The sequence below is a fragment of the Pelophylax lessonae genome (genome assembly GCF_965119305.1).
Source record: "Pelophylax lessonae genome assembly, chromosome: 1".
Taxonomy (NCBI): domain Eukaryota; kingdom Metazoa; phylum Chordata; class Amphibia; order Anura; family Ranidae; genus Pelophylax; species Pelophylax lessonae.
This window is the reverse complement of record NC_138768.1, coordinates 662,677,292-662,704,409: the sequence shown is the minus strand read 5'-3', so window position 1 is coordinate 662,704,409 and position 27,118 is coordinate 662,677,292. Positions and strand designations below refer to the sequence as shown.

Here is a 27,118-nt window from a genome sequence, read left to right as displayed (position 1 = left end):
GGTGTGGGGTGGAATTATACAGAGGTTTAATGAGCTGGGACGTGGTTCATATTGGGATAGAGTTCACGGGCTTCTGATGATACCCTATATTGTTTATTTTCTGTTTATTTGGTTCTATATTTGTTACAATCTCAAAGTGTAATTTTACCATTTTTTTCTACAAACCTGTGTTTTGAGCCATTCTTTGCAACTTCTTTCTGGTCTTTTAACTTTAGGACTGTTCCAATCCACCTGTCAGTTTTTTTGGCGGATCTGGACAGACACCCCATGCATCTTTATGGGACATCGGATGTCAGCAGAGACATGTCCGCTGACATCTCATCCGATCCGTCAAATCTGGATGGAAACCCTATTTTTCATCCGTTGATCGGATTGTATGGGATCGGATGAGAATGGTCAGAAGGTCCGATTCCCCCATAGAGCACAGCGGGACCACACAGCGCAGAGACAGAGCTGCCATCCGCCTGCTCAGCGGGGGATCGGCGGATTGATCCCCCGCTGAGAAAAACAGAATCTACTGACGGACTCCTCTATGGCCTTAGGCTCCATTCACACCTGAGCGTATCGTTTTCAGGCGTTTTTTGGGGGCTTTTTGTCTGGGCTTTCTTCAGGCGTTTTTTCTGGCTTTTTTCAGGTGTTTTTCCAGGCTTTTTTTTTTTTTTTGCAGGTGTTTGGAGGCAGGCATTGACATCTAACAAAACACTTTTGGTATCGCATATACTGTTTACTACTGTGCATTCTTTTTTGCTGTTGCTTTGCTTGGTTTTAGAGTCATTACTATTTATCCCTGTGATTTTATTATATTGGGGGTGATTGAGCACCGGTTCTATTTTATTACTTACCTTGCTTTATGTATGTGGAGACACTGCTAAGAATTGGCTGCTAATCTTTGAGCCCCTTTTATTTTACTTTTACTCTATTTATAATCTCAGTTTTACTACATCTGGTTGATGGTCAGCGCATAGGCTTATTTTACCCTTTTTTAACAAAAACGCTTGTAATCTGCCAAAAAAGAAGCTCATGTACTTTTTTGTGCTTCAGTTGTTTTGCTTCAGGTGACAAAACGCTCATATGTGAACAGGGGCCATTGAAATGAATGGGATTTTGCTTGTTGGGCGTTTTGAGACTTCAGAGATGAGCGGTTTACGAGCTGAAAAACGCTCAGGTGGGAACAGGGCTTAAGTATTTATTTATTTTTGGTCACTTTTACAAAATTTTTGGCATACTTTACTGAAAAAGAAATACGACTTGTTTGTGTATATTTGTGTGGAATGCATTGTCAGTATGTCCACCTGTAGACATTGTGCTTGTGATATGTTTGGACAGGAGAATGAAATGCAGATAAAGCCATTTTATCCTGCCGTGTAACCAGTGACTAACCTTCCCTAGTGAGCTCCAACATGACTAAAGCCAGAATAGAAGTCTGGGCTGTCAGTTTCAACTGAGCTGAAGGGCTCGCTGACCTGTATTACAGTGAGGTCTGTCTTCTATTGTTTTGTCAGCGCTGAGGATACATCTCCCAGGCCGATGCGTGGCAATACAGCTCAGAAAATGTGTTGACAAATATTCAAATTGTTGTCGAACCTAAGCTGCAGCTGACATGTCAAACTTTGCTCTAGGCTCAGTGCATTTCCATCATCTTCTAAAATATAAGCGGGTATTAAGTTCTTTTTTTCCTCCTAGCATTATAAAACATGCTTGCAATTTGCAGGGTGATTTCTGATAAGTGTACAGCAAGGAAAGTGGTTGGGGGTGTGTTTTTTTTCTATCATTCAGCAGTAAATCAGTGGGTGGGGACCGGCAGTAGGGTAATATGTGTGCTATCAAATATTAAAATGTCTGAATAGGGGGGGAAGGATGGAGATTTAACCACTTCTGGACCGGAAGATTTCCCCCTTAATGGTCCAGTCCATTTTTTGCGATTCGGCACTGCGTTAATTTAGTGGACAATTGCACGTGTGACACCGTACCCAAATAAAATGTACATCCTTTTTTTTTCTTTTGGTGGTATTTGATCACCTGTGCGATTTTTATTTTTTGCGCTATAAACAAAAAAAAGAGTGACAGTTTTGAAAAAAAAAAACTTTTTCACAATCTGCTATATAACATGCCCCAAAAAAAATTTAAAAATCAAATTTTTTTTAACATTTTAGGCCAATTTGTTTTCTGCTACATATTTTTGGTAAAAAAAAAATCGCAATAAGCGTATTTTGATTGGTTTACGCAAAAAATATTGCGTCTACTAACTACGGGAAAGATTTGTCATTTTTATTTATTTTTTTATTTTTATTTTTTTACTAATAATGGCGGCGATCTGCTATATATATATATATATATATATATATATATATATATATATATATATATATATATATATAATTTATTTATTTTTTTGGCGTTTTTATTTTGGCGTTCTTAAAAGAATATTTGTGTGCACAATTATTGAGCAACTATTCAGCTCCATTTATATCTAGGCATCCTGGACCGTGGATGGTATAGCCGCGAGTCTTCCCACAATCCTGAATCGCCGCAAATCGCGGGACACGCGTGTATCCTCGTCACTTTAATGGCACCCCTATCGCAGCATGATTTTGTCCGACTAACCGCGGTAGAATTGCAGGATGCCTGTAACCAAAAAATGCTCCGGAAGTTTTTAGGAGCCAGGCGTCCTGCGATTCTGTTTGCACAATTTTACTGTGATTCGTTGGGCAACAATCGTGGCAAAACCACAACGCGATCGGGGTGCCATTGGAAGTGATAGATTCGGGATCGTGGGGAGAATCACAGCGATTCTGCCTTCCACCTGAGATGCCTAGATGAGACGCGTATTTAGTGTGCAAAATTTTTATGCAACTAAATGAAAGACCACTCCATATTTACAAATGAACATTTGACATTTCAAAAAAATAAAATAAAAATCAGTGACTAATATAATATAAACACCCTTCTTTTCAGTAACAGTCCTAAGCCTTCCATTCACGGAGTCTGTCAGTTTCTTGATCTGTTGATGATCCAATTTTTGTACAGCAGCAACCACAGCCTCCCAGACACTGTTCAGAGAGGTGAACTGTTTTCCTTCACTGTAAATCTCCAGTTTAAGAAGGGTTTAGGTCAAGTAAGGAAGGGGGCCATGTCTATTCTTTCATCCTTAAGGCCTTTACTGGCTAGCCATGCAGTGGAGTTCTTCGATGCATGCGATGAAGCATTGTCCTTCATAAATATTATTGTCTTCTTGAAAGATGTAGACTTTTTCCTGTACCACTACTTGATGAAAGTGTCTTCTAAAAACTAGCAGTAGGTTTGGGAGTTGATTTTGAATCTATCTTCAACCCAAAAAAAGTTCCAACTAGCTCATCTTTAATAATACCAGTACCTCACCTTCACCTTGCTGGCATCTGAGTCAAAGGGGAGCCCTGTGCCTGTCCTGATCCAGCCACAGGCCCATCCATCTGGTCCGTCAAGAGTCACTCTCATCTCATCGGTCCATAAAACCTATTAAAAATCTGTCTTCAGATATTTCTTGGCCCAGTCTTGATGTTTCAACTTGTGTCTTGTTCAGTGGTGGTTGGGTTTCAGCCTCCCTTACCTTGGCCATGTCACTGAGCACTGAACACCTTGTACTTCTGGGCACTCAAGGTAGGTTGCAGTTCTGGCATATGACAGCACTGGAGGATAATGGGTTCCTGGTAGCTTCGTGTTTGATTCTTCACAAATCTTTGGCAGTAAATTTCTGTCTTTGTTTCTCAACACATTTCTTGCGACGCTGTTGACTATTTGCAACAAAACGTTTGATGGTTCTGTGAGCACGCCCCGATATCTTAGCAATTTCAAGAGGGCTGCATCCCTCTGAAAAACGTTTTACAATTTTTTACTACTGAGCCAGTTAAATCTCTTTTTTGGTCCATTATGGCTGAGGAAAAGAAGCTGCCTAAGAATTATACACCTTTTTATAGAGTGTTGATCTCCTTAGGTCAAATCCTCCCTCATTACATGAATGCACATCACCTGATATGCCTAAATCCAAAAAGCATTCAAGGTAATACAGCTTGGAGTTGGAAAATATGCATAAAAATAATGATTTGGTCAAAATACTCGCCTAATAATTGTGCACACAGTATAGATGTAAAACACATAACACGCTGTGTCTTCTGAGTCCTATTTGTCATATTACATTTCAGTTGAGAATTTCCCCTCTGGGCTGAACATATACAGTGTTATTGGTATGACATAGACATATAGTCAAGTGTTTTTGGTTGCATTTTTTCCAGCATACTTTCGAGATACTTACAACTTGTTAAATTTGACTTTGGGTCACAAAGTGAAATGGATTGGATACTTCTGAGTTTAGATGATGGCTCCATGTTCAAAAACATTCTGTAGGAAAAAAAACTTTTAATTTCAAACCTATAAAAGATTTCACAGAATGTATTTGCCTCCTATACTGATACATATTTGTCTATTTGTTTTTCTAGGACCATTGAAGCCTGAAATTACCATTACATATATTGCGGTGTCAGCCATATTCTTTAACAGTGGATTGTCCTTAAAAACAGAGGTATGGAATATAGAAATTATCCTGTGGAATGGATGTGTAAATCTTTAAGGAGTCTTTTTGATTCTCTTTGCTTTTTGATAAACTTATTTAGCCTTATCAGTGTCTTTTAGAAGAACGGTTTGTAGAAAGTGATGATCACATTGAAAAAAATTGCATGTTTTCTGATATATTTTTTATTTTTTTTTACTGGGTCATAGTTAAAATATCTGTGCTGCCCTCCTTCCAGAAGTGATAAAGTTATCCAATACATACGGCTTCACAAAGTCAGATGTGGTGCAGAGTGGACTGTCCAAAAAATGATCTGGGCGATTCCTGTTTTTAGACCTCATGCACACATGGGCATTATAGGCCTACAACATAAATTCTCACTTTTTTCCTGCCCAAAAAGCCCAGATGTCATACACCTAAATGTCTGTGCACAGTTGTCTACAGGTATGTGGTGGTGCTGTACAGACGTATTATTACCTAGATGCAGAAAGTCAGTCATTCATGTCTATTGGTAGTTGTATACAGCATCTGGGCTTTGCAGGCATAGGGAAAAAGCCAAAATTTTACGTTGTATGCCCCTAATGCACCCGTGTACATGGGAGCTTACATGTGTGTCCTCCCAAGCACTTCAGTCATTCATGGACAGAAAATAAGATAATACCATTTTATTCACTTGAGTACTCTTAGGCTAGGTTCACACTAGCGTGCAGGGGAAAACAAGAATTTTAGCATGCAGGCTCTTGCAGTTCTTGCTCTGGCAGGGGTCAATGTAAAGTGTGTTTAATGCCTCGTTTCCACTGAGTGGTACGGTACGGTTCGGTTCAGTACGGTACGGTTCGGAACGGTACACATTGCGTTTCCACTGCCAATAGTACCCTTTCATGATAGGCTTGGTGTAGCAGGAAAGCTGTGATAGAGGATTCTCTGTCAACCAATCAAAGTTCTGCAGAGTGTAGCTCCACCCTGTTGGTACGGTACTAATGTGCTTGGTACCCCAACGAAAGGGTACCAAAAAAGTGGTATGGTACGGTTCGGAATTAGGGTACCATTCATAATGGAAACGGCATAAATAGCGTACCGTACCGAACCGTACCAGAAAGCTCAGTGGAAACGAGCCATTAGTATATCGCACTGCTGCTTGCTTTTTTTTTTTTTTTCTCAACTCCTAGTGACACTTCATTCATATTCATGTCACCACCAGTAGCATGTTGCATTGCACTACTGTGCCAGTCAGTACGGTACAGAAAAATGCACATATGCTGCATTGTTCCACACTGCAATGCACCACACATCTGTGGTGTTGTGTGAACAGGCAACATAGAAAACAATTGTTTTCTATGTGTCCTAGCAGTGTCCTGCGTTTATCCAGTGTGTAAAAATGCAGGTTACCCCAGACGGTATGAATGAGACCCAAAGGTGTTCTTTCAGAAGCCGCATACAATGTGATTAATTTGAGCATCATTCAAATGACTGGGCTGAGTGTACCTCAAACAAAGTTGTTAAGAAGTAGAACTGTTATGAAAATGCACATTGTCACTCAAAACCTGTTGGAAAAACTCATTCTCATTATTTATTAATTGTTTCTTTTCCACATAAGAAAGGAATTAGTCCCAGTCACGTATGTGCCCCTCTATCCATCAACCATAATGGGGAGAAGAGGGCTTGGTGGTACCTTGGGAGGTTACACGATTTCTCACCACCTGTTGTCCTTGTGATGTCTACCTGTGTTTGGCCTCACCAATGCACCCACAGTCTAATTAATTTTCAGTTTGTTGATATAGCAGTCTATCCACGGGACTAATATTGTTGCCTTGCCTTTATACGGGTGTATGTTTGTGCATATGCCTGCATGCTTTATTATTAAAATACATAAAACGTGTTTTTAGTCCTTTTAAAGTTTTTCTTCCCTGAAGCTTTTGAATTATACAGCACTCAGCAGTACAGTGAATGAGGAATGGAAGGTGCTACCAGCTGAATCTATAAACTACCAGCAGCATTTTAATCTTTGGTGAAAACTGGAACTTTTCAGAGGTGTGTCGTATAGTAGCAATAGGAGAATCAATTCAGAAATAGGCTGAATTGGCAAATTGTAAATTTTTTTTTTTTTTTTTTTATTCTCTTGACTCTATGCAGATTTGTCCATTCTGCAGAGCATTTTATCATTTTTGAATTTTGTTTCTTGTATGATTTTTCAGAGAGATCTGTGGGGGGCAGATACTCCGGGTCTCATAAAATTCCTTCATTACTGTCTATTAGGGATATACCTATCACACGACTTCTGAATCTAGTAATGTACTTTTTAAGCCAAAATGTAATCTTCGACTGTCATTTGGCAGCATATATTATTATTGTAGTGCACCTAGCACACAACTGGAGTTCCACTTTAAGTTACTGCATAGGCTAAACTAATGTGATCAATCTGCTGCAGGTAGAGCGAAGCATTTGCCCAATCTCCTTTACTCCAGTGATTAGACTGCTGACATAACCTCAAGGACACTTGGGGCATATGGGCTCATATAATTATTGCACCCACCTTACTTCACTCACCCTCCTGCTTCTCTTGACATTTGAGAACATTTCACTCAATCCTGGCCCTGCACAATTTTACTTCCCTCCCCCAACGCGCTCCTTCCTCTGGCAGCAGCTGCATCCACACACAATTTCTGTTCCCTTGCTTCCAAGAACCAGCCTCCCTTTTTCATGTGCTCTCTGGAATACCTACATGGTCTGTAAAAGCTCACCTCTGTCCATGAGTGTTTTTTTTACCTATTTTTAAAAAGCTCACCTCTGTCCATGAGTGTTTTTTTTTTTACCTACTTTTATGGTTCAATACATTTTTTTTATTAAGGTTTTCAGAAGAAAAAAAACAGAAGAAACCATACGTAAGGAACTTACAACAGGAATACAAAAGACAATTGTCATATAACAGATTCTGGAGATGGCCAGGGGACCCCAAACAGGACTCCCTAGGTCGATCTGGGCAAAGTGGTACAGTGTCAAAGACTCAGTGTGGTGAAGGGGGAACACCATCATCAGCGGTGGCCACCCCAGTAGAGCCATCGTATACAGATATGCCCATATTCCTGCAAGAACAGGGCTGCAGGAAGGGAGTCCATGACCTGGGCACCCCTATTGGGATTGAACTGCGCCCATGACCCGCAGACATCCCCCCCCTCCCCCCAGCCTCGTCGCCCCCAAGAAAGTACAAATGGACACATAGCTCAGGCTAGGAGTAACTGATAGAAATATACTGTACAACATGGTAGAAATAGGAAGGAAGAGAAGAGAAAGTGAAGGAAATGTAAGAGAAAGAAAGGAAAGCGAAAAAGGAAAAGTTGGGAAGAAGAGGAAAAAAACCGTCAATCAATTTTACCTACTTTTAAAAAGCTCACCTCTGTCCATGAGTGTTTTTTTTTTTTTTAAATACTTTTACCTGCTTGCCAACACTGAAACCTGGCTTCAGGAATCTGACTCTGCTTCTCCAGCTCACTCTCTCCTTGTTGATTTAACTGGACTCAGACTCAGACCTAATGGATGAAAAGGAAGTGGAATTGAAATCCTTCTATCCCCCAAAACACACTTCAAATTCTTCCTATTTTCCCTTTCTCTCCCTTTCCTCTGAAGCTCACTGTATTGCTCTTATTTTCTTCAGTCTCTCTGAGAATTGCTGTGGTTTAGTGGCCTGTTGCACTTCTTTGTTGACTTCTCTGCCTAGCTGCCCTACTTTCTCTCCTCTGAAATACCTGCTATAATTCTTTGTGAATAGTCTCTGGTCTCTACACTCTCCATTACTCCTTTTCCTCACTCTGATCACAACCTTATTATCACAATCACCCTGTTCCTTCATCCAGCAAGCATTTACTTTTAGAATTGTTTTCTGCTATTCTTCTACTGACTACCTCACAAAATGCACCCAGTCCAGCTCACTACCTTCCTCTATGGACATACTTGCTCCATACACACAGAATTGAACTCCAACCACTACACCACTGGCAAACAGACAACCCCCAAAGTTTCAAAAGTCACAGCCATGGTCTTTTGAGCTGGTATGGCACAAAACTGACAAGACTACCCCAGTTAATATACCATATCTACCACCACATTCAGTACTTTCCCATTTTGACACAGTCACTACAGAGGGGGTTGAAACATTTCCCCCCTACTTCAAACTGATGTGAAATTGTGCTAATGGGTAGATTGATAAAAAGCTGCTAGCACACCATTAGATATTCATGGCTATAATAAATGTAAAAACGGGTGCTGTGCTAAAAAGTAAAAGGTGAACTGCTAAATGTACCCAGCAAAACCAGAGTTAAAAAAAATGAATCGTCCTTAATGATTAAAAGATTGTATAAATCTTGTGATGACCATCAAATATTATAACAAAATGAACAAAAGATGTGGAAGCAAACTCTTCAAAGCATATTCAAAACACCAATGTCTGCTCTTTCACCTAGTGCCACGCATAGGGGTTTACTGCAAGAATATGACTCCAAGCTAAAGTGGTCACATAGCGCTTGCAACCATTAAGTAAATTCCAGCAGTAAGTCAAGGGTGTTGCCAAGTCCATTCACAATAAGTGTCACCCTCAGTTCAGCAGGGCATACATAGAAAGATAGAGACAAGCCAAACGCTCCACATAGCTTAAAAATTATTAAAATCATTACTCACATAAGGTTATACAAAACAACAATGTAAAAAAAAAAAAAAACAAAGTCCAAAGATAAATACAGACAGCGTGCATTATGACATCACAAACTCCTGCAGAAATCTTTCTGCACTTTTAGAAATTGCACCAAATCCGCAGGACATAAAACTCAATGGGAAAGCGCAGTTAACCCACACCAAACCCGCAGGTACACCACACCGTGTCAGTGTAAAAGGGGCCTTAGGCTGCCCAATACATTATACAATTTTCTTCTATAGTTTTCCTTTAGATTTACCAAAACCATATTATATGAGGTGAAACCTAAACACTTTCAATTCATGTGCAATCAGTCAGGTCCTTTCACTACATAGTTGAAGGTAAATCTAAAGGAAATTGAATAAGAAAATTGTATAATGTATGGCCAGCCTTAGACCTTTCTGCTGTCTTTTACACGCCCCCCTCCCCCCCCAAAAAAAAAAAAAAAAAATCTCCACTTTCTTTTTTTTTTCTTTTTTTCTTTGCTGGCTCTCCTCCTCCTACCTCTATAGGTGCCCCTTCAATGTCACTTAAAAACTTTGTCTCCTCCTATTCTCTTTCTGTAGCGGTCTCCCGAGGCTCTATCATCATGCCCCTTTTGTTCTTTTCCTATATCTTCTCCCTTGGTCAGTTGATAGCCTTGCATGACTTCCAATACCATCATAGGCCTTGTTCACACTAATGCTATTTCAGATGCAGCTTCAGTCACACATAATTGCAGGACAATAGAAATCACTTTTTTTTTCAATAGTGCCTGTTCACATTCATTTTGTAATGTTTACAAAAAAAACACATTTTTTTTGTATACAAAAAACCCATGAAGCATGACAAACGCATCAAAAGCTCTACAAAATCGCACTACAAATCTAATCAAGTCATATCTGCACTATTGTGAACCTAGCCTTAAAGCGTTTGTTACCCTAAAAAAGATAAAAAGGCATCCTGTTCACTTAAAGCATGATATTCAGCACAGTGCTTTTGCTGTGTAATTTGGCCCCCCGTATCACCTAAAAAAAACCTGGCTGATTCTGACAGTTTCTACCCTGCCCTCTGTACACTGACCACGGTGTATCATGGCTGCTGAGCCCTGACACCAAGGTCAGTGTGCGTGTCTTCGTCATCCGCAGCTATCTACAGTTCTCCTCTCTCACTGCGGCTTTGATACATGGCCTGGAGTGGAGGACAAAAGCTTTTAATCCCCAGTGTTGGGTAGATACTGAAAAATGTGAGTGTAACATTTTTATTTAAATAAACAAGTGAAGATTTTTTACGGAATTACACTATATGGATTTTCATTTTTATTCAAATCACTACCCTTACCTATCTCTGTGAGAATGCCTGTATGGAAAGATGGGAATGATCAATCTTTGGAATAGGAACCAACCTGCTGGAAATTTTTTATACAAAAAGGCGCAATTGCTGGTTTGTAATTTGACCAGCTACCCCATCTGGTGAGTCTGTTTGGGGGATACGGTGGAAGGATCACGTTGAGTGTTTTGCACGTTTTTTTTTCCACAGAAGAAATTGTACCACGCAATAGACACTTTTTTGCACTTTTATATCCACTTGGGACTTTAAGGAAGATTGAATACTGTTTTTTAATAATTGTTTTATTTTTATGTGTTTTTTTTAAATTGCACATGTATAATATGAGTTTACAGATGAATGGATTAGGCTTTTTCCTAACACATATATATTCATTTTGTTCTGATTGCACCACACAGATCATTTTTGAATTTATATGTTGCACTAGCGCTTTTTGGTGAATTGATTAGATATAGATTATATATTTTTATTCATTTTGGTTGCACTGCACAGACTTTGTTGCACCAACACTTTTTGAAAAAGCTATTATTTTTCTTCTTGCTCTGTTTTTGGATATGAGTGTTAAAAAAGATTTATGAGGCACTGTGATGTATTAGCACTTTAGATGAAAGGATAACATTATTCATCTATTGAGGGGTGTACCAACCTCTGCTGACGCAAATCTTTGTCATGGCTATTTCCTCAGCTCACGTCTTCAGTCTCCTAGAGAATAAGTTTACTAACTGACGTATGAGTATGGATGTCGCACTACTTCTAAAATTTGGTCTTTCAAAAACTGAGATCATAATAATTGTATTAAGTTTTACACCCAGATATTACTCGGTAATCATTGTCTTTACATCAAAAATATATTTCATACTAGGTCCACTTTAAACGGTTATGTTTGGTTAAATGAGTGTTTCTCATTTAAAACCAGGTTTTACTTCCAGTAGAGGCAAAAAAAAAAAACAACGCTTCTCTTACCTGATACCACTTTAGTTCCATATTTCCATACATCAATTACTAATATTAGAAATATAGATATGGAGCTGCGTTGATTAAAGACCGTGATAAAAAATCTTTGGAAATGCCAAAAATATTAAAAGTATGCCAATTTGACAGCATAAATGAACCGTAAATATTCAAAAACAGTGCGTAACTCAAGAAAGTAGTAAGTGCAAAAAATAGGTCTTAGGATTGAATGTGCACTGGAAAATGTGATGAGAAATAAATAAATTCCTATCATAAACAAATCAATAAATAAATCCAATACATCAATAGATAAATCCCTTTAACTAATGAGTGCAAATAAATAAATCTGCACTGAAAATATGTGATAAACCAGGGCTTGACAAATTTGCCTGAAATCTAGGAGCCAGCTAAAAAAGTTAGGAGCCAGTTTTTTTTTTTAAACTAAGTGTCGGTTCACACTCATGCGGCTGCGGCGATCGCATGTAATATCGGAGCGCACTGCTCCTTCATTACATGCGATCGGCTGTGCGGTGCGAGTTTAGCCATACACTTTGTATGGCTAAATTTGCACCGCACCCGCAGCAAAGACGCTCAGGACCCTTTTTTGCAGCCGCATCAGGATCGGATTGCACAGCGGTTCACATTTGTGCGATCCGATCCTGTGCGAACTGCAAGATCGCACTGCGATATGCGATCAAACTGGGGGTGTCATTAAGATTACATTGACACCCCCAGCGTATCGCATATGGCAGTGTGAACTGCCAGGGGCGCGCTTGCGATGCGGGAACATGCTGCGAATTCGCAGCCTTCCCGCATCGCATAAGTGTGAACCGGGGCTTACAACCAAGCTTTATTTAATAAAACGGATACTAAATTTACAAATAAATACGACTAGAACTCCACTCTCTTCTATAGCGCAATTGGATGGAAACAGACTGTCTCTTTCCATCCGATGCCATCTGATCCGATCAACGGGATGGATAGAAAATAGAACCACCATCCGTCTGTTTTTGGCGGACAGGATCAGATGGCGGCAGATTACTGCTTCATAGAGGAGACTGAAGGGTCCGATCAGGTCTGCCTGAAAAACTGACAGGCGGACTTGATCAGACAGCCCGTGTGAAAGGGGCCTTCGGCTGTGGCACGGCGATGAGGAAAAAAAAAAAAAAAAAAAAAAAAGATATATATATATATCTATATCTATATATATATATATATATATATATATATATATATATATATATAGATATATATATATCTCAATTTTTTTTTTTTTAATAAGAATTGGAAAAAAAACCTTTTTTTTAATAATTAAAAAAAAAAAGAAAAAATTATTTATTTTTTTTACATTTAAAAAATAAATTAATAATAATAACCATACTCCCTGTCCACTTACCTTTAAGCAAAGGTAACTGGACAGAGAGATGAAGCCTTAAAAAAACTTTCCTTTCATTTCCTCTTTGGAAGGAGATGGAAAGGCATTAAGAACATGCATTACTCCCGGCCACCACAAGAGGGCGCCAGTTGCCCTAGCCTTTCTCATCTCACAGAAGAAGGCCGAAAAGCCGGGGCCTCAATTTTTGGACAGCGCGGAAGTCCGTGCACTCGAGGAGAAGGTGGGGGGCTCAAAAGGGACAGGACACCCTATGCAGGGCACCCCAGGCGCCAGGTCGCTAATTCTAGTCGCAAATGCGACCTGGCGCCCGGGTTTGTCGAGCCCTGTATAAACAAAGTCCATCATTGTGAATGGTGTGATAAAGTTAAAACTAGTAGCAGTGAAAGCTCAGTAGTGTAATAAAGAATAAGCTCCAGCACCAGATGGTTAAGCAAGGACTAGGATCACTCTTCTGGGTGCACTACACCTTTACCTTACTGCTGTAAATGCACTGGTGGTACTGGGGTAAATCCTGGATATGATGGGGGAAATCCTGTTGTCTCCAGTTCAGGCAGACCAACATAGAGGGACAAAAGTTTCCATATAGTGTAGTATTAAAGATTTTATTTGGTATAATGAAAAAACTCACATAAGAGTATATAGAAGTCAGCAAAACAGCGATGGTGTATCCTCCAAAACAGACAGCGGGCCGCACTTCCGGGTTCGCCTGTCACCTACGTCCCGACGCGTATCGTCGTGGTCACGTGACTTCCTCAGGGATCCCCTTCATCTATTGATGTATTGGATTAATTTATTGATTACGATTATTTATTTATTTCTAATCACATTTCCAGTGCACATTCAATCCGAAGACCTATTTTTTGCACGTACTACTTTCTTGAGTTACGCATTGTTTTTGAATATTTATAGTTCATTTATTCTGTCAAATCGACATAGACTTAATATTTTTGGCATTTTCAAAGATTTTTATCACTATCTTTGATCAGCGCAGCTCTATATCTATATTTCTATTTTCATCTTACTCCGATATTTGGTAAGGCTAACTAGGTAGCTGCAGCTATCACTTGGTTCATATTGTCTTATTAGATAGCGCAGGGGTCCCACTTTTCTTATTCCAATTACAAATATTTTTTATCGGTTTGCTGACATGCCCTAAAATCACACACTCTTTTTTAAAACTGGAATGGTCACAGGTGTGTTTGTTTCCAGTTCAAAATGGCAGCCGGAATCCTATCTTCACAGGCTCTTAACTCAGGTGGCCTACAGTCTAATTACTGTGTTTAATTCAATTTATAACATCTTATGTATCTCTCCTTTCTTGATTCGGAGCCATTAAATTGGCAGCAACATCGTATTACAGATAGGCAGCATGCATGGGAATGTTAATGGGTCTGTATGATACCACAGCTACAAATGAAGCTTGGAGACAAATTGCGTTTATTTATCCGAACATCTCCTGAGGATGGTTATTAAAGCACAGCAAAAACCTCAAAATCCTACAAATGTAATTCATGTACCAACAGGGAAAATGCAGAATGGAAAATGGTATAATAGATGTCAAGTAAGAAGCAGACTGAGAAATGAAAAGTTAAATATTTGTGCAAGAAATACATGCATGTCTTTATTTTCACGGGCAATCATTCAGCCTATTTCCCATGTTGTTTGTTTTAATATATCCTGAAAGCATTTTATATCCCGGCATTCAGGAAATCTATATTTTGTTAGACACGGTGGGGCCTCCACTTCCACAGCCTGAGCTTAGTGTGTAATCTAGACCTTATTTGTGCCATCTGTATTGTCTCAGGTGTATACATTAAATTAATTTTCACCTTATTTTCTGTGGTTCATCCTGTTTTACAGGTAAACCTGTGAACTTACAGCTTGTTTCAGTGTGAAAGATGATTATTGCTGTACTTACTGTAGCACAATATTCTAGAGTCCTTGCAATGAACTGTCCCATGGTGGGAATAAATATATATAAGGCTTGCTATACATAAACTAGACTCTTGGCTAGTATATTTAAGGAAAATTGACACAGAGAAAAAGTGAAAACTGCAGTTGCTTTCTGAAAATGCTGGTTGCTTGGCTGTCAGGTCGATTAATCAATTCAATACTTCTTGAGCCAATGATTTGAAGGAAGCAAAATCTGATTTCAGACTGTCTTTCGAATATGTGTGTGCTTGCTGCAAGCCAGCCACTAAGGGAGAACTGAAACCACTCCATTGTAATCCAGTTTCCTCTCTGTTCTGGATCCTAACTAAGGGCTTACAACACTGAGTGGCGGTAATGTGCGCATTACAAATGTTCGTGTGCTGCGGTGCCTCTATTGTAAACAGCACGCCAAAACACCTTCACAACACACCTGCATTACAATGTGGTAACAACCTGGCATGTATTGTGGGGCACTAACAACAATGCAGCTGTTCTGATTTGTGGTCTGTTGTGGTGTGCGAAAGTTTTATTATGTACGTTACTGCGTATAATTTGCGTGCACTACAGTGGACTGCCCTAGTGTAAATGGGCCCAAGATTAAGTTTTGCAGTGTGAAGACCTTCATATTTTTCCATAGGAAAATGAGAGGAGGAGGAAAACACAGTAGTGAGAAAGAAATCAAGTTTTCCAGATTTTTCTAATCGAGTATCAGGAGATTGCAAAACAGAATAGCCATGTCCTATCAAAGGATGGCCATTTCTACACACATTATGCAAGCACAGTCCACTTTTGTCAAGAAAAGTAATCCTGCCCTGAGAAATACCATTCCGACACCCCTGGAGTTCATACATTGTGATATGGGGTGATTAAACCCAGAATTGGTTTTTAAGTGATTCCACATCAGGTGGGAATTATAGTTAGTGGTTCGAAAGTTGTGACTGAATGGCAGCAACTGCCCTGAGCTCTCATCACATCTGGCTTACAAGGACTCTGCACACCCTGCACTCACAAAGGCTGCAGGCATCTAGCAAAGCCAAGACACGGGATTGAAGGTTCTGTCCCACACAAGACACTTTGGAACCTTTAAACTGCATGGCCCGATCTGGGATTACGAAACCCAGGAAAAGCTTAAAGTATAACTAAATCAAAAAACTTTTTATATAGTTTTGGATACAGCGGAGAGGCCCCTGCCAAGTTTTTTTGATCTCTGCCTGTGCCCCTGTTGGGGAGAGTCACCCTCTCTATTTGTCCTGTTTACCATTATCATTGAAAGTGAAGGTAAAAGAATCCCATATTTTGGGTTGTCCCCAGAAAAGTAATATAGGTGAAATCTTCCAATGGGGAAACTAGTTCTGGTGACCTGGATCCCCAAGAAGTTCCCTGAATTTTCAGGGATGTACGCTCACTTCCTGTTTGGCCTTGGGACAGGAAGTATCACTGTAAGGGAACACAGATGGCGAAAACAAATTTGACGTGTTATAATCTTCCCTTGCTCTATCCAAACTGAACAAAAAGGTTTAGCTCATCATTCTACTTTAAAGCACAGCTTTCTCTGCTCATAACAAACACGTAAACCATTAAACAATACGAATCCTGTGCCATTTCTATCTTTACCTAAATTCACATTGTTGCAATGCCTTGCACTGTCACAACGTGTAGACAGAAAGTGGCTGCAAATAAGCTGCATGGGATAAAACGAAGGATAAAAAGAACTTCGCAAACCATTTTTTTTTTTTTTTTTTTAATGACAATTATTAGACGTGCCCAATGCTTTAGTAACAAAATATGTTGAGCTTATGGTGTAATGTTTTCCTATTGCTTAAATATACAGTGAAAACTGTGAGATTATGAATAGAAAGGTCTTTAACCACTTTAGGACCGCGCGCGGTAATACTACTGCGGCAGAGCGGCACGATACCGCTCAGCCACGTAGTATTAACGTGATGCGCGATCACGGCTCCAGAGCGCGCTCCCGCGCGCCGCGGGTCCCGATCCCGATGGCATTCGGTAGGGAACCGATCAATCATCAGATACTGACCAATGATTTTTGGTCAGTGTCTGTAGATCGGTCCCCACCAATGGCAATCTGTCCCCTGTCTGTGTAATGTAAACACAGACAGGGGAAGTGATGTCACTGTCCCTCCTGAAGTCCTTTCGGTTCCAGGAGAGGGACAGAGACACACCAAAAACGTGAGTTTCCACCAACACTACACTGACACACCTCACATAGGCACATTTAACCCCTTCATCACCTCTGATCACCCCCTGATCACCCCCAAACCCCTCACAGTGAACACTATATACAGTGGTATACAGATATTTTACTGATCACTGTATAAGTGTCACTTGTGAGCGTAGTTTGCGCCTGCGTTAGGCCCAAATAGGGTTAGGGTACCCGCCACCTATCCCCTAATAAAGTTTTTACCCCTTGATCAGCCCCAGTTAACCCCTTCACTACCTATTACTCTGTGCACTAAATACAGTATATAGGTAAATACTGATCACTGTATTTAGTGTCACTAGTGACCCTAATTTGCGCTTGCGCTAAGCCCATATAGGGTTAGGGCACCCGCCACCTATTCCCTAATAAACTTTTAACCGCTTGATCTTCCCCAGTTAACCCCTTCACTCCATATAAAACAGTGCACTAATATATACAGTATATCAGATAACTACTGATCACTGTATTTAGTGTCACTGGTGACCCTAATTTGCGCTTGCGCTAGGCCCGAATAGGTTTAGGCCACCCGCCATCTATCCTCTATAAAGGTTTAACCCCTTGATCTCCCCCAGTTTAACCCCTTCACTTCCCTGTCACAGTGTTCACTATATACAGTGATTACCGATCACTGTATTAGCGTCACGGGTGACACAACTTAGGCTAGCTAGTTAGCGTCAGGGTCCCACTACACCACCGTTACTTAGCGTCAGTTAGAGTCAAGTACACTAACACACACACACCACCGTTACTAGTATAGTGTTTGAACAGATCAATATCTGATCTGATCAGAACTATACTAGCGTCCTCATAATTTAGTGTTCCCCAAACGCAGTGTTTGCACAATCAGCACTGATTCCTGCTAGCACCTGCGTTTAGCCCCCCTGCCCAGCCCACCTTACCCAGGCAAGTGTAGTAATCAATAGATTACTGACACTTCCAAAAAACACATCACACAAAACCGCTGCGTTAGCAGAGTCAGGCCTGATCTCTGTTAGCACTAGCAGTTTTTCTTTGTAGCGACCAAATAGTCCTCGACAACCAGGTGCTTTTATTACCTAGTAGTCGCACTACTGTACCGGTAAATTTAGTTACTAAAATGACAAAACGTTGGTACAGTGGTGAAGAGGTCTACGAAATGCTGACCGCGGCACGTGAGAGCGATGGGGAAGCCTCACTGTCAGAATCAGGGTCAGTATACGAACCAGATGACAGCAGCGGCTCCCTGACAGATAGCTCCGACAGAGGGGTCCCTGCTAGGGTCAGGCGTACCCGACCCCATTCTGGAGTTGTTGACTTGCAAGAACTGGAGGTTTCTGGTATGCAGCAGAGTGCCAGTACTAGTGCCGCTCACACTTCTCGTGAACTGGCAAGCACGAGCGGCCTAGTACACCCTGGACCTTCAACCAGCACTGCAGTATCACCTGGTGACGTGGCGAGTCACCTGAGTGCAGTTGAAGCTGGTGCGGTGGCTAGCACGAGTAGTGGCCCGCAGCCACCGCGTATCCGAAGACAGGCCCGTAGAGCCCATAGTGTCCTCCCTGAAGCGCTGGCATATCCTAATTGGCAGCCCACAGATTCCACAGCGCCAGTACTTCCCCCATTCACCGCCCAACCCGGAATCCAAGTGGAAACAGCTGGTTTTAATCCCATAAACTTTTTTTAACTGTTTTTCACTGAAGATCTTTTCAGATCTATTGTGGACCAATCAAATTTGTACGCTCAACAATTCATCGCCGCCAACCCAAATTCACCCCTTGCCAGACCATTCGCCTGGAATCCTATTACGATTCAGGAGTTTAAAACCTATCTGGGCCTTTCCTTCAACACGGGCATTACAAGAAAGAATGAATTGCGGTTATATTGGTCCACTGACCCAATTCATCAAATGTACGTGTTCTCTGCTGTTATGTCCAGGGCTCGATACCAACAAATATTTCGGTTCATGCATTTCAACGACAATGAACTCTGTCGTCCTCGGGGAGACCCTGAATATGATCGGCTCCACAAAATTCGGCCCCTCATAGACCACTTCAATCAGCGGTTCGCAGCCTTGTTTACCCCCCAACAAGATGTCTGCGTTGACGAGTCCCTGATTAAGTTTACTGGTCGCCTTGCTATCAAACAGTACCTCCCCAGCAAGCGTGCCAGATACGGGGTCAAGTTGTATAAGCTTTGTGACAGGCCCACAGGCTATACAGTTAATTTCCGTGTCTATGAGGGAAAAGATAGCACTGTGGAGCCCCCCGACTGCCCAGGCTACATAGGGAGCAGCGGCAAGATAGTTTGGGACTTGGTGTCACCCTTATTCGGAAAGGGGTACCACTTGTACGTGGACAATTTCTATTCAAGCGTGCCACTTTTTAGACACCTCTATCAATTGCAAATTGGCGCTTGTAGCACCGTGCGATCTAATCGCCGGGGCTTCCCCCAACGGCTAGTGAATGCCCCACTGAGCTCGGGGGAGAGAGCCTGCTTGAGGTGCGAGGAATTGCTTGCAGTGAAGTGGAGGGACAAACGAAACGTTTACGTGCTGTCCTCCATTCACCCAGACACGGCAGTCCAAATTACTACGGTCACCGGTGTTGTTGTTGAGAAACCCCTCTGTGTCCACGACTATAACCGTAAAATGGGAGGGGTGGAGTTCAACGACCAGATGATGGGACCGTACTTAATTGCCCGTAAGGCCAGACGCTGGTACAAAAAAGTGTCTGTATACCTATTTCAATTGGCTGTTTACAACGCTTTTGTCTTATACAAAGCGTCTGCTGGAACATTATCCTTCTTTCAATTCCAAGAAGAGATAATCAGAGCCCTTCTGTATTCAGCTGGTGCTCCTGCCCAACTTCCCCAACCAGATGCAGTGAGCCGGCTGCATGAGAGGCATTTTCCGCAATACCTCCCGAGTACCCCTACCAAACGATACCCCCAAAAAAGATGCCGTGTCTGCAGCAAGCGCGGATTTAGGCGTGACACCCGGAATTATTGTCCCGACTGTCCTGACCGACCTGGTCTTTGCCACGGTGACTGTTTCCGTCGCTACCACACACTAGTGGATTATTAGCATAGGGTACAGCACGGCACAGTTTAGGGCACATTTACACAGGGTCTCAAAAGATGTTCGATGGCTATCGTCATTTTGAGAGACCCGAACCTGGAACTCGACGTTTGAAGAAAAAAAAAAAAAATACATAAAAGCCAAAAATAGTTGTCGTCTCAGTCATTTTTTATGTTCTTCTACACTTCCTATGTACTTTTAATGTACTTTGTTTGTTTTTCATTCTTTTGTGACCTGTTTCTCTTGCAGGTACTCGTCGGCTACCACGCATTGATTTCATATATTCTGACACAAACAGTGTTTGCGCTCAGCATACATGGATACCTTTGCTGATAGCAGCTGTGGTGATTTTCTGATTTCAGCACTGCAGTTAAAATCCTATTTTGGTATACGTGGATAGTGCCGTGTATACCCATCATTAAATTCAGTGGGTGGTTGTTTGGGCGGTTAATGATGAGAATCCAAAAACTTTTGTTGTGTCAGTCATTTTATATGTCCTACTCTTCCTAATGTACTTTTTTTTAATGTACTTTGTTTGTTTTTTCATTCTTTTGTGACCTGTTTCTCTTGCAGGTACTCGTCGGCTACCATGCATTGATTTTATATATTCTGACACAAACAGCGTTTGCGCTCAGCATATATGGATACCTTTGCTGATAGCAGCTGTGGTGATTTTCTGATTTCAGCACTGCAGTTAAAATCCTATTTTGGTATACGTGGATAGTGTCGTGTATACCCATCATTAAATTCAGTGGGTGGTTGTTTGGGCGGTTAATGATGAGCAATACTACGCATTATTCCTGTGCTGATTTCTGATAGGTTCTCTTTTTTTTCGTTCAGCCCACAGGCTGCATGAAAAAAAAAAAACCTATATGCCAAACAAAGACCAGCAATGTACTGGTACGTTGCTGGACTTTGAGTGGTTATACCAGGATGATGCCTGCAGATTTAGGCATCATCTTGGTATCGTTTTTTACAGCAAGCGGTCGGCTTACATGTAAAAGCAATCCTAGCGGATAATTGGCCGCTAGACTGCTTTTACATGCAGTGGGAGGGGACTCCCCCCCCCCCCCCCCCCTCCTGCCGCCTTCCGCTGCCTTCCACGGTTTTTCTCGGGCTCTCCTGTCCCACCGGTTAACCCGAGAGTGCAGCCGGTGGTTCAATTATCTAACCATAGAGCTGATTGGAGATGAGAATGGCTCCAATCATCTCTATGGCCTAAGATGCCGGAGGCTACGAGCATTTCATGACTTCTGTTTCGCCAGAAATAAACAGCGCCATTGGGAAATTGGGAAAGTATTTTATCACACCAATTTTGGTATGGTCAGATGCGTTAAGGTCAGAGGAAAGATCTAGAGTATAAAAGACCCCAATTTTTTTTAAAAAGAGTACCTGTCACTACAGATTGCTATCATAGAGGAAATTTAAATTCACCGTGATAACAATAAAAATGATTAAAGAAAAAAAAAATGAAAGAAAAGGTGTCAAAATAACATAAGAAAGCAAATTAAAAAAAAAAAAAAAAAAATCAAGCCCCCCTGTCCCCCCGTGCTTGCGCGCAAATGCGCGCACAAGTGTTGGTCTAGTGTCATATGTAAACCGCAATTTCAGCATGCATGTGAGGTATCGCCGTGAACGCCAGGTCGAGGGCAGTAATTGTTGTGGTAGACCTCCTCTGTAAGTCCAAAGTGGTAACCTGTAAAGACTTTTAAAGGCTTTTAAAACCGTACGTAGTTTGTTGCCGCGGCACGGGCGTGCGCAATTTTTAAAGCATGTCATGTTAGGTGTCTATGAACTCGGCATAAGATCATCTTTTAAATTTTACCAAACAATTTGGAATTATATAGTGTATTTCTGCATTAAAAATAAAAAAAGTGTTTTTTTTACGCAAAAATTGCGTTTGGAAAATGTGTGCGCAAATACCGTGTAACAAAAAAAATTGCAACATCCACCATTTTGTTCTGTAGGGCCTCTGCTTTAAAAAAAATATATAATGTTTGGGGGTTCAAAGTAATTTTCTTGTGGAAAAAAAAATATTTTTTCATGTAAACAAAAACTCACAGAAAAGGCTTGGTTTTCAAGTGGTTAGAAGAGTGGGTGATGTGTTGCTAAAATTGAGCATAAAATGCCAGGACTGTTCAAACACCCCCCAAATTACCCCTTTTTGGAAAGTAGACACCCAAAGCTATTTGCTGAGAGGCATATTGAGTCCATGGAGTATTTTATATTTTGCCCTAAGTTTCAGGAAAATGACAATTTGTTTTTTTTTTTTTTTTTTTACACAAAGTTGTCACTAATATATTGCTCACGCATGCCATGGGTATATGTGAAATGACACCCCAAAATACATTCTGCTGCTTCTCCGGAGTACAGGGATACCCCATGTGTGAGACTTTTTGTCAGTCTAGCCGCATACAGGACCCGGAAAACCAATCCGCACCTTCTGGCTTTCTAAGGGCGTAAATTGTTGATCTCACTCCTTACTACCTATCACACTTTTGAAGGCCATGAAATGCCAAAATGGCACAAAACCCCCCCAAATTACCCCATTTTGCAAAGTAGACACTCCAAGCTATTAGATGAGAGGCATGATGAGTCCATGGAATATGTTATATTTTGCCACAAGTTTCAGGAAAATTATTATTATTTTTTTTTTTTTTACACAAAGTTGTCAGTAAATGATATAATGCTCACACATGCCATGGGTATATGTGAAATGACACCCCAAAATACTTTCTGCTGCTTCTCCTGAGTACAAGGATACCCCATGTGTGAGACTTTTTTGCAGTCTAGCCGCGTACAGGACCCGGAAAACCACTCCCCACCTTCAGGCTTTCTAAGGGCGTAAATTGTTGATCTCACTCCTTACTACCTATCACACTTTTGAAGGCCATGAAATGCCAAAATGGCACAAAACCCCCCCAAATGACCCCATTTTGCAAAGTAGACACTCCAAGCTATTAGATGAGAGGCATGATGAGTCCATGGAATTTTTATATTTTGCCACAAGTTTCAGGAAAATTATTATTTTTTTTTTTTTTTTTTTTACACAAAGTTGTCAGTAAATGATATAATGCTCACACATGCCATGGGTATATGTGAAATGACACCCCAAAATACATTCTGCTGCTTCTCCTGAGTACAAGGATACCCCATGTGTGAGACTTTTTTGCAGTCTAGCCGCGTACAGGACCCGGAAAACCACTCCCCACCTTCAGGCTTTCTAAGGGCGTAAATTGTTGATCTCACTCCTTACTACCTATCACACTTTTGAAGGCCATGAAACGCCAAGATGGCACAAAACCCCCCAAAATGACCCCATTTTGCAAAGTAGACACTCTAATCTATTTGCTGAGAGGCATGGTGAGTATTTTGCATCTCTCATTTTTTTTGGAAAATGAAGAAAAAACAGGAAAATGCATTTTTTTCCCTCTTTTTTCAATTTCCAAAACTTTGTGACAAAAAGTGAGATCTGCAAAACACCCAACATGCCTCTCTGCAAATAGCTTAGGGTGTCTACTTTCCGAAAAGGGGTCATTTGGGGGGGGGGGGGGGGGGGTTGTGCTGTCTTGGCATTTCATGGCCTCCGAAACTGTGATAGGTAGTCAGGAGTGAAATCAACAATTTACGCCCTTGGAAAGCCTGAAAGTGGGGGTTGGCTTTCGAGGACATGTACTCGGCTAGACTGCAAAAAAGTCTCACACATGTGGTATCCCTGTACTCAGGAGAAGCAGCAGAATGTATTTTGGGGTGTCATTTCACATATACCCATGGCATGTGTGAGCAATATATCATTTAGTGACAACTTTGTGTAAAAAAACAAAAAAAAAAATAATAATAATATATTTCCCGGAACTTGTGGCAAAATATAAAATATTCCATGGACTCACCATGCCTCTCAGCAAATAGCTTGGGGTGTCTACTTTGCAAAATGGGGTCATTTGGGGGGGTTTTGTGCTATGTTGAAATTTCAGGGCCTCCGAAACTGTGATGGGTAGTCAGGAGTGAAATCAACAATTTACGCCATTAGAAAACCTAAAGATGGAGATTCATTTTCGGGGTCCCGTACACAGCTAGGCTCCCAAAAAGTCTCACACATGGGGTATCCCCATACTGAGGAGAAGCGGCAGAATGTATTTTGGGGTGTCATTCCACATATACCCATGTCATGTGTGAGAAATTTATCTTTTAGTGACAACTTTGTGTTAAAAAAAATAAAAATAAATAAATTGTAATTTTCCCAAAACTTGTGGCAAAATATAAAATATTCCATGGACTCACCATGCCTCTCAGCAAATAGCTTGGGGTGTCTACTTTGCAAAATGGGGTCATTTGGGGGGTTTTGTGCTATCTTGAAATTTCAGGGCCTCCGAAACTGTGATGGGTAGTGAGGAGTAAAATCATCAATTTACGCCATTAGAAAACCTAAAGATGGAGATTGATTTTCGGGGTCCCGTACACAGCTAGGCTCCCAAAAAGTCTCACATATGTGGTATCCCTGTACTCAGGAGAAGCAGCAGAATATATTTTGGGGTGTAATTACACATATATCCATGGCATGTGTGAGAAATGTATCTTTTAGTGACAACTTTGTGTTAAAAAAAAAAAAAATTTTTTTTTTATTCATTTTTCAAACACCTGTGACAAAAAAATTAAACATTCAATGAGCTCAACAAAAAGTGGTAATTTGGGGGGTCTTGTACTGCCCTGCCATTTTAGCACTTCATGAATTGAGATAGGCAGTCAGAAATTAAAGCTGCGTAAAATTTCAGTATTTACACCATAGTTTGTAGACGCTATAACTTTTGCGCAAACCAATAAAAATACGCTCATTGAATTTTTTTTTGTCAAAGACATGTAGCTAAATATATTTTGGCCAAAAAAAATGACATAAATTGAGTATATTGGATATTTTTTAAAAGACAAAGTTGAAAATGTCATTTTTTTGCAAAATTTTCGCTCTTTTTTTATTAATATCGCAAAAAATAAAAAGCGCAGAGGTGATCAAATACCACCAAAAGAAAGCTCTGTTTGTGGGAAAAAAAGGACGTAAATTTCGTTTGGGTACCACATTGCATGACCGCACAATTGTCAGTTAAAGTCGGCCAGTGCCGAAGCACAAAAAGTGGTCTGGACGGAAGACAGCAAAATCCTCCGGTTGTAAAGTGGTTAAAAGAGAAAAGGGGAGGTTAGGTTGCCCTCCTGGACAGGGCCAAGACCAGCTAACTCTCCTCGTTCTTGGACTGGCTACTTGTGCATCATATATGGTACAGTATATTTTGTAGGGGGGACAGGCCTAACTGACAGTGGCTATGGTAAACCATTTGCGAGGCAGAGGCACCCAAGAACATTCCAACCATGTTTTATTCACCAATGCAGCAAGAAAACATAGTTTCCCTGTGGGAGAGCTTTGAACAGCAAGTCCATAGCATAAAACAAACAAAGCACCTGCTCTTCAAAGCTACTAACTAAACTCAGGTCAATTCCAAACTAGCAGAGTGCCCACTAATGAATGCTACAAACAAACAGGCAGCACCTGTACCATTCTAGTGTTGTTACCCAGGGCTCGACAAAACCCAGGCGCCAGGTCGCAATGGCTCCTGGAAATCGTGTCCTGGCGCCTGGGTTACAACGCAGCAGTCGTCAAGATCCTCCCATGTGGCCCACCCACAGGTGCGTGGACTAGTGTCGGGTTGGCCGATAATTGAGGCCACAGCTTAGCGGGATACATGCTCCTATGTGAGAACCGGCGCCATCAGGTGGACAGTGCTGTGATGGGCACGGCTTGCTCTCACTTCTCGCCCACCTCCAACATCCTCTTCATAGGTTGACAGCTGGGCTTGATCAGTTGCCCTTTCCTTACTCCAGCTGAGTGAACGGGGAGTGCCGTCTATCAGTGCCACCTCATCCGTGCCGATTAGTGCCACCTCATTAGTGCTGCCTAGAAGTGCCCATCAGCGCAGCCTCGTCAGTGCCCATTAGTGCCACCAATCAGTGCTTATTCAGCAGAGCCTCATCAGTGTCGCCTCTCAGTACAACCCTTCAGTGCTGCCTAATCAGTGCTTATCAGTGCCACCAATCAGTGCTTATCAGCGCAGCCTCATCAGCATCGCCTATCAGTGTCCCATCAGCTCAGCCTCATCAATGTCCCATCAGTGCAGCCTATCAGTGCAGCCTCCTCCAGCGTTGCCTATGAATGCCCATCAGCGCTGTCTTTTCAATTTTCAGTCTTTTTTGCATAGATAATATATATATCATTTTCTAACACTCAGCACTTTCTATATGATATTACTTATATGAACTTTATCAATACTGTTTACTATATATATTATCACAGCACTCAACACTTTATTGGAGCTAGCGCTGCATAAATTCGTTTCTTATCACATTTCCCTAAGATTTTCTTAGTGTTTGCAGCAGCTGCACATTATTACACCTTAATTTTTTTATATTCAATTTTCACGTTGTGTAGCGCGGGTATAATTTTGTTTTTTCACTTTTCTCTTTTTTCACTTGGCGCCAGCCGTGAGCAATTTTTATTGTCTGACGCCCCGGACGTTCAGTTCTGGGCAGTGGATTTAAAAAAAAAAACTGGCTCCTAACTTTTTTAGTTGACTCCTAGATTCTAAGCAAATTTGTCAAGCCCTGTTACCTATCCGCCTTTTTACACAACAGCAGCAGTAGCGATGGCGAGAGAGAGCACGGCGTATCAGTCAGCTGGTCAGTCTGGCTGCCAGGTAAGATGTGGACTTAGGGATAGAGGCTTTATCAAACAAAAGCTCTAAAAAGCCTCTGGAATCAAGGACTTTTTTTAAGTTTCTGGGAAAACAAATGTTTTCTCCATATTAGTCAATAATTCTGGAGCCCCTCATCATGTAGGTGGGAAACCTAGGTGACACACATACAGTGTCCACAACTCTTCCAGCCAGTGCCTTGCAATATACACTTCTTAACTGGGAACCCCTTTCATATAGGTAGTGCCTATCTATTGCTTTTTGGGGAAATTTGTT

General features: G+C 41.2%; 1 protein-coding gene across 1 annotated transcript in view; it reads left to right on the top strand.

Annotated features, from left to right (window-relative positions):
- Positions 1–27,118, top strand: part of SLC10A7 (solute carrier family 10 member 7) — a 345,341-nt gene that overhangs the window by 45,543 nt on the left and 272,680 nt on the right. The window contains exon 2 of the mRNA XM_082258940.1: positions 4,473–4,555. Coding sequence (XP_082115066.1) covers positions 4,473–4,555 — 83 coding nt within the window. The remainder of the gene's footprint in view (positions 1–4,472; positions 4,556–27,118) is intronic.